This window comes from Aethalodelphis obliquidens, unplaced genomic scaffold (assembly GCF_003676395.1).
Source record: "Aethalodelphis obliquidens isolate GAN/ISIS:26980383/991018 unplaced genomic scaffold, ASM367639v1 scaffold7, whole genome shotgun sequence".
Lineage (NCBI taxonomy): Eukaryota > Metazoa > Chordata > Mammalia > Artiodactyla > Delphinidae > Aethalodelphis > Aethalodelphis obliquidens.
The window spans coordinates 22,375,878-22,385,118 of record NW_020837951.1 but is presented as its reverse complement, the minus strand read 5'-3'; the positions used below and the strand labels follow the sequence as shown (position 1 = coordinate 22,385,118).

At 38.7% G+C, this 9,241-nt stretch overlaps 1 protein-coding gene across 2 annotated transcripts in view; it reads right to left on the bottom strand.

The window, feature by feature from the left end:
* Window positions 1-3,843: 3,843 nt before the first annotated feature.
* The window catches only part of LPAR1 (lysophosphatidic acid receptor 1), a 162,612-nt gene continuing 157,214 nt past the window's right edge, over window positions 3,844-9,241 (bottom strand). For both annotated transcript variants that reach the window (XM_027105234.1, XM_027105233.1), the window contains exon 4: window positions 3,844-5,281. In XM_027105234.1, the coding sequence (XP_026961035.1) occupies window positions 4,980-5,281 (302 nt within the window). In that variant the 3' untranslated portion in view covers window positions 3,844-4,979. The remainder of the gene's footprint in view (window positions 5,282-9,241) is intronic.

The following is a 9,241-nucleotide window of genomic DNA, read 5'->3' as shown; positions in this document are numbered from 1 at the left end:
GTTGCTAGGGGTCAGGATGGGTGTAAGGCAGATGAGTGTGGCTAAAAAAGTGTAACAGGAGGGATTCCTGTGGTGGTGGAACTATTCTGTACCTTGCCTGCATCCATGTCAATATCCCAACTGTGATGTCATACTCTGGTTTTGTAAGATATCACCACTGGGGGAAACTGGGTTACGGGTATAAGGATCTCGCCATATTATTTCTTACAACTGCATATGAATCTAAAATTATCTCAAAAGTTTAATTTTAAAATAATAGCAACATTATAACCAATTGAATAAAATCAGAATCCGTGAGCCCATACTGGTATAAATAAATGAATAAACAAGCAGGAGAGGACAAAGCTTTTTTTCACAGTAGACAGCTAACTAATACATTTTAAAAAGAAAAGAATTAGAAATTCATCATTTGGCAATCATCAGAGTAATGATTCATTCATCCAAGAAATATCAATGGATGTTAAAACTAGATGTTAAAATTTGATGAGAACAGAATATTTCCTACAAAAAGGGAAAAAATAGTTTTTTTCACAGTGGAGAAACCTGGCAGACTTCAAAAGTAATAAAAATTAACATCACCAGTAATGGAACAAATCAACATCATGTGCTCCTTGACAGGATGCAGTGAGAGGCACCACAGCAGCATTTCTATGTTATTTTGTCAAAGATAAATAATACGAATCTAATTATGAAGAAATATCAGATGAACCCAGAGTGAGGGACATCCTATAAAATGCATAGGCTGTGATCTTTCAATGACAAGGTCATGTAGGTCAAGAAAAGACTGAGGGACTGTTCAAGATTGAAGATGATTCAAGAGGTATGACAACTAAACACAACCAGTGACCCTCGATTGGATTCCTTTGCTACAAGGAACATTATTGGAAAAACTAGTTAAACTTGAATGCAGTCTGTGAATTAAGTGGTAGTTTATGTCTCAGTGTTAATTTCCTGATTTTGATGGTTGTATTGAAGTTATGAAAGAGAATGTCCTTGTCTGTAGGAATTACACAGTGTTCAAGGATGATGGGGCATCACGCTGGCAACTTACAAATGGCTCAGGGAAAATGTTCCATAGATTCAGCAAACTCTTCTGTGAGTTTGAGATTGTTTCAAAATAAAAATTGTTTATTATAAAGAATGCAATTGACAATTTTCTCTGCAGTCTAGAGCTCAAGAGATCGTGGTGTGCCCAATTTCTAACTCTTCCAATGAACATACAGTTAAATGAGGATAGCAATGACTGAAAATGCAATTCTCTAAATCAGGGGTTGGCACACTTTTTCTGTAAAGGGTCAGAGAATAAATATTTTAGACTTCGAGCGACAGTCTCAGCTGCAAGTATTCGATACTGCTGTTGCAGTACAAAAACAGCCATAAACAATACATAGCCCTAGTGAGTGTGACTGTGCTCCAATAAAACTTTAGTTTATGGACACTGAAATTTGAATTTCATATAATTTTCATGTTTCACAAAATACTCTTTTTTCCCCAATCACTAAAATGTAAAACCCATCTTTAGCTCATAGGTCATATAAAACAGGTAGATTTTTGGCCAGTGGGTCTTAGTTTGCCAACCTCTGCTTTAGATTTGCAAATGGGTCTTTATCTGCCATATCACTAAACAGAGGAGCAGTAAGTAATCTGTGAATATGAGCATCATCAATGTAAGAATTCGAGAATTTTATATGCAAAGTACAGATGAACGTTACAGACTGAATGGTCCCTGCTTTGGAAGCCTGATGAGCCATTCTGGCTCCTCGTTACACACATTTCTTCTGTCAGATGGTGCCTGAATCCAAGTCCATCCCAACACACAAACTGACCCCAAGCCTTCCTAGGGTTTGGGATCAGGTAAACTCGGTGTTAAAAAATAAGCAATTTGGTTCAAACGGTCTTGATGTAAAAATGTTCTGCTTACCTTGGTATAATGAAGGGACCTGATCGAGGAGCATTTCTACGGTTTTTATCTAGCACAAGTCACACTCTGGGTTTAAGAAGAAGGGCTGGAAACAGTATCAAAATTCCATTTCAGAAGCTGAGAGACTAATGGAATAAATGAGAAAGATGATGAACAATGGAACCTAAAGCAATAGCTAACTGGGAAAGAGGATGGGAAAACTGATAAGACTCACTAATTGTATAACGTTAGCTGAGGTTTTGAGTCTAGGAAATTACGGTTTCATTAAAAAAAAAAAAAAAAGCATGGTTAATTTGTGAAGAAGACTCCTGAGACATTTCATTTCTAACAATCTTACAACCACCTAAATTTAAAGGTTCAGTATTCTATTCCAAATACTCATTGAGACATTCATTTGAATAACCATTGTTATTTTTCCCGTCTTAGCAATATATTGAAAATACAATTAGCATATAACTAGAAGATACCTACCACTTTTATCCTGTTAGTCATTAAATCTAAAAACATAAAGACCACTGTAACTTTATAAACTCCTAGTGAGAGTTTTCTATAAAGTCATTGTAAAGTTTTTATAAAATCAGTTTTTCCAAAAGAAACTCACTCTAATAGTTATACTGCTGACAAGTGAAGTATTGTCCTAAGATGTTACCTCTCCTTTCATGCAACACAAACCACCACCTCTTGTACACTGGAAAGACTTATGACTCAGGTTGAAAAAAAAAGCAGTTCTGAGTTGGGGAAGCATATGGTGGCTTCACCTGTGAGTTCAGAAGCCCTTGTGGCAGGAACAGAAAAGAGGTCAAAGAATGCAGGCACCATGCAGTGCAAGGATGACTCTCCAACAAAAGAAACAGCACTGACCAGAACCACACATTAGCAAACACTGATTGAGAATGATTTATTAAAGTCCAATTAGTATGTTTTTAAATTTCAAATAGTCCACATCTCCTTCAGAATAAATGCGCGTGAGTAAAAGTCCAAGTTCATTTGGTTCCCTTCCACTATAAAATGCTCTGTATTTTGTGTAAAGTCTGTGCAAACACCTTTCTGCTAACCGGTTCCCCATATTCTTTCCAGTTTGGGCACTTATTGAGTCTGCCCTCTGCTCAAATGGTGACCATGCACTGACCTCCTCCTTCCTAAATAACCATTCTTCTTCTGGACATCTCTCTCTCAAACATACTCCTGACTTTCCCACACCTGCTTCGTGACTGTGACTTTACTGGTTACTTATTACGACAAACTGGTGCAATAATTAGTTTACCCGGACAGTTGAACAGGTATCACCTAATATGGCGGCATCTGTGGGGGTGACCTTAGAGAATACACAGTATCCAGTCACATACCAACACGCTCAACCCATTTGCTACAGAAGCTATTTAATATGAAGATGATCCTTTCTTCACTCGGCATGTTTGATTTCTTTGCATTGTCTTCAATTCTACACTAGAGTTGTGGCTACCGAGAGTTGGATCATTCATTGCTCAGATGAAATTTGGAATTGCTAGACATATTAAGTAGGGTATCCTGGCTATTTGTGGCAGTTGACTGTTTCTAGTCCATCTTGTTATATAAAAAAGTCACTCTCAACTAAAGTAACCACTGCATTTCCTTTGTAAAAAGGTAATTTAACTGGCTTTCCTCACAATTGCCACCTACATAGGGCAAAAGCAGGAAATCCCCTTTTATAAAAGGTAAGAGCATAAAAAGACATTTCACATTAAAAGAAAAAATCCTTCATGGGAATGTGTCCTAAGTAAATAATCAATTACATGGACAAAGTTTTATGTACATAAAATTTTTGCAACATTATTTATAATAGTGAAAATTAGACATAACCTAAGTAGTCAACAATACAGGAATGGTTAAATAAACTGAGTTGCATCCATTAAATGGAATATTATATAGCCATTAAAATTATGTTTTTGTAAAATTTTTAATGCCATAGGAAAATGTGGCAATTATGCAGTGGAAAAAACAAACTGGTTATAAAACTGTTTACAGTATGATCCCAATTATATAAAAAGGTATATAATATACATATAGGCATACACAGGGGAAAAGCTGTTAATGGTGGTTACTTCTGGGTTGTGATATTATCAGTATTTTTTCTGAATGTTTTATACATTTCTGTATTTTTCAAGTTTTCTACAATGACTATGTATTATAATACAGAAAAACACAGGTCATTAAAAAATTCCTCTGATGAACTAATAATTAGAATGTACTTGGATATTATAAATATGTGGGAACAATACCACTGTGCTCATCTTTATAACTTTTATAGAGTACAACATATTCTTCTGATAATAAACTTACATTCCCTGTTTGTTTTATACATGTTACAACACTTTAATAAAAAAGGTAATATTGTGATTAGATCATTGTTTGTTTCATAACCTAAACAAATACTGGCTTTGACATCTAGGTTTTTCTATTTCCTAGAAGATTTAAAATTAATACCCTTTTATCTTTTTAAGTACAGCATACTGCATACATACATTACATGCATGCTTTCTAGAAAAGTAATTCTAATTTACAGTTTTCCTACATAAGGAAAAAAATGGAGTTATGATCGTTTAAAAACAGTCTATAGTCTTATCCATCACAAGCATGCTGATAGGCATAAACATGTTTATTAAATGAAATGTATCCTTTAAAAAGAAAAACAGGGAAGCCTGCATGTAAATGAAGTTGTGGATTCAATTAGTCAGAATGGATTCTGACTTGCACCAAACCACACAAAATCTTTTGAAGACTAGTTAGTGTAGTGTAAATGGACACTCCAGAGTCTGTTTATGAATTCTATTGCAAGGTCTCCACTTTCTACTTTCAAAACGAACGGGGAGTAGGATGAGGGATGTCCCATAAGCTAATTTTTCAATATACATCAAGTCTTGGTGGGTCTAGGAACAAATACTGCCATGGGTTAGTGTTTAAGCACACGAGTGTGTTTTTCCTCTCTCTCACACCTCACCCTGCCCGTGCCTTTGGGAAGGGGGAGGATGATCATCCCTCAGTAGATGATGGCCGCGTCTCATCTTAGTTAGTTTCCTTTCTAAACCACGGAGTGGTCGTTGCTGTGAACTCCAGCCAGAATGGTGTGGTTGACGGAGGACGCTGAGCGGTCGGAGCCTTCCGTGGGGCCGCTGGTGTTCTCACTGCGCTGGCAGCAGAGGATCTGCCTGAAGGTGGCGCTCATCTCCTTGTCGCGGTAGGAGTAGATGATGGGGTTCATGGCAGAGTTGAACTCGGCAAGCAGAAGGAAAAACTTCTCATAGGCCAGAACGTCACACTGTGGGCAGCACACGTCAAGAAGTAACAAGACCAGTCCAGGAGTCCAGCAGATGATAAAGGCACCTGCGAGGACGGGGAGCGGGAGCGGGAGGTTGAAGAAAAGAGAGAACAGAAAAATAGAATGATGAGGCAAACAGCCATGGGGTGACACGATTTCAGTTCAAGGTAAAAATACTGAGCTTCAAAGCCACCGGATCATCATTTGCAATAAAATGTTCATTTTCTGAAATAATCAGAAAAGGTTTTGACGATAAAATGAGCAATTGAATAAAATCTCATTAATTCAGACCTTACTAAAATTGAGTATTTCTGAGACACTGATGATGATTATTTTGAGCAAAACAGAGTTTGCTAAGCAACTGCGGTATGAAATCGAGACATCCTGCAGTCAGGATACACACTTTGGTACTTATAAAAATACAGGTTTTTTTTTTTTGTTTTTTGAGGTACGCAGGCCTCTCACTGTTGTGGCCTCTCCCGTTGCGGAGCACAGGCTCCGGACGCGCAGGCTCAGCGGCCATGGCTCACGGGCCTAGCTGCTCCGCGGCACGTGGGATCTTCCCGGACCGGGGCACAAACCCGTGTCCCCTGCATCGGCAGGCGGACTCTCAACCACTGCGCCACCAGGGAAGCCCCAAAATACAGTTTTTAATAGTATAAGACTGTTTTCAGGCAAAAGCACTGTGACAAACACCCTTTAACGTTTAGTTGAGGCACAGTCTCTGGATTCGGTTTGACTGGGCTCAAATCCTTGCTCTGCTATTTAACAAACTGGGCGAACTTACGCAAATTACTTTCCTTTTTTAGTTGATATAGAGTTGATTTACAACGTTGTGTTAGTTTCAGGTTTACAGCACAGTGATCCGGTTTTGTGTGTGTGTGTGTGTGTGTGTGTGTGTGTGTGTGTGTGTAGATACACATATATACATGTACTCTTTTTCAGATCCTTTTCCATTATAGGTTATTACGAGATCCTGAACACAGTACCCTATGCTGCTACGCCATAGGTCCTTGTGTTGGCAAATTAGTTTTTTACCTCAATTTTCTCATCTGAGAAACAGAAATGATTCCATTTGCCTCATTTGGGGTGTGGCAGGAGTAAATGAGTACCCAGAAAATAATCACCCAGTAAATCTTACCAGAAACAGCAGTAGCAATAATACTGTTATTATCTGCTCAGTGGCACGGGCCTGTTTGGAAATAGCAAATTTCCAACAGTAAGATGCACATTTACTTCTATTTTAAGTCAACTATCACTTAAATGGTACTTTTCTATAAGCTTTACAAACATTAACTCACTTAATCTGTACCAACGCTGTAGGAGACAGAAACTATTATCTCATCACCCAGAGGAAGAAACTGAGAAACAGAAACGTAAAATAACTTGCTCAACGTCACGGTCCTGGAAACTGGCAGACCCGAGGCAAACCCCAGAGTTTCTGTTCTGCTCTTAAAGGCTGGCTCCAGAGTCCATGCTCCAGAAAACACTATGTTATATTCCCACTTCTTAAATTAATAAAATTAAATCTTTTAAACCAAAATTTTATGCTCTAGATGTTTCCTATTTAAATTCTCTTGCTTCTCCAACTCTTCTAAATCATGAATATTTTACTATAACTCTAAAGGGATGGAAATGCAAATGATGTTCTTAGTTCCAACTTATTTAGCTCCTGAAACCACTCACTTGGCTCCCAGGGGAAATGGAGGTTGTGAAATTGCATTAAAATCTACCACCGTGTTACCCCAGGAATGAGCTGGGGATCCTTGGCTAAGAGAACGTGAACTGGTGGGCACCATCATGTCCCATTACATCTTACGTGATGGGTCCCTTATGTGTAATTAGGCTACACAATGAGCAGACAGGGAGTAGGGATGATCCCGGAAGTGCATTTGAAGCTTTTGATTTAAATGGCACTGGCCTAGGTGAAGGCGGGCTTGGATTGGGGTCGTGAATTGGACTAGCCTCAAGGAATGAGTTTCACAAAATGTAAACAAACGAGATTTAGTCTCCAAACAGCCCAGTTTTGAATGTGAGCTTTCTTTTTTTGAAACTTTTCAGCAGGGAAATGAAAATAAAGCAAGGAGCAGAGTATCCCCATAAAGCTCTTTGTTCTAAACACAAATGTGTATTGGTGTTAAACCGCTGTTCGCTTTGAAGACTGGCCAAGGTGCTTCATTTTCTAATAAATACAATACCTTAGACTTTGCTTAGGGAGAAAAAAAAATATTTCAAAAATCAGGAGATAATAGCCAAGGAGCTATTTGAACTTCAAGTAAAAATGTTAATAAAGCATTCATTCCAAGTCCTTGAATTTCCTTGCTTGAAAATCACTCAGAAAGCTAAACATAAAGGAAAATCAAAGGAATGCCTCTTGAGTTTCAGAAATAATGCATTATTCATTGAGAAGCTGGGAAGGGAATTATTCTCAGGATGGAAAATGCTTGGATGGAAAATACATGGTCCCATTATTCCATTTACTTGGAAACTAAAAACATGCAGGCCCTTCATGAATGGGAGAGCATTCTTTCAAGTCTCCTTTCCCCTTTCTTTTATCAAAGCCCTAGTTGAGCTCAAATTCAGAGCTTGATTAGATACCAGCAACATGCATCTCAATAGATTTATTTTAAATAACACGATCTTTTTCTCCTTCCAGGCAGCAGAAGGGAAGACCCTTATTCTCATGGATTTGCTCAAGCTGTCTGACTTTCTTCAAAAGTGGCAGAATTCAAATACAGTCATTTGTTGTTTATAACTTCTTCTAATTTTTAAATTCAAAAAGAGCAAGGTTTTTGCGATAAAACCCATGATGGTCTCAGGAACTAGCCCAATGGGCCTTATCAACCCTGCCAGGAGCCTAGATTAGAGACAGGAAGTGGGGACACCATAGCCTGACCAGGAGCTAATACACATGGGTGCTTCACTGAGGAACTCCCCTCCCTTCTTCTTCATTAAAAGGAACTGTTTTCAGTAGTACTATAATTAGGCCCAACCACACCGTCCCAACACTCTGTGTTTGGATCTTCGAGACCTGATTGAGTAATTTAAGAGACTCATAGTACAGGCCTCAAAAATCAACATCTAAAATCAATCATACAGAGCTTTTCCTTCTCCCTCCCCTCTCTTTCACAGAGGTGCCGAGGATCAAACTGACCAAAAGCTGAAGGTGGACTACCTCAGTGGAAAATGGGCCCTGGAAAATTCCAAGGTGATTAGGCTTCTAAACAATCGTGATTGAACATTATGAGATCAACTTTGCTCAAATCACGGATTTACCACCAAGTTTCTAAAAACAAAAACTACAACCAAGCCCCTTTAGTAAAAAGGAGCCAACCATAATCCAGTTGGGTCATAGAACTTGAGATGTGCATTGGGGACCCTTGATCTGTAACCTGTGGACAGATTACCAACACATAATCTGTAGAGACTCAAGGGCACACCTATAAGGCAGGTTGATAAGAATGAAAAGAACCTCCATCTCCACATCTGTAAAGTGGAGAAATAATAGCTCTCTGCCTACTCCATAGGGTGTGGCGAGGATCAAATTGAGATAGATATGACACATAAAAGCCCTCTACACACTGCACATCTACCTGACTACACTACCTATTGCCATCACGGGAAGCATAATGTGTGTAGGCTGGTGTAGCACAGTTCCAGGGCAGATTTCTTCCAGGGCAAAATGTGGAAGCATGTTTTGGACCATGAAGACCTGGCATTTCAAAAAGTTCTGAGATGACACCATCCTAATGATAAGAGATTCCTAGGACTTGCAGTTGGATGTGACAAGAATAACAAGAAGAAAAAGAGAGGAACACAGAGAAGCATGGAAACCCCAAATCATTTTGGAGTTTCTCATGGGTCAGCTCAGTACCTACCAAGATGATGAATAAGATAATGTGGTACTCAGTAGGGACAGTCCTTTAGGTAGCTTGTATATTTCTGGAACATTTCTGATGGACGAATCCCCACAGATCAAGGCATAAAACCAAGGATGGTATGCAGTAGCATGAAAGAAAGAGGAA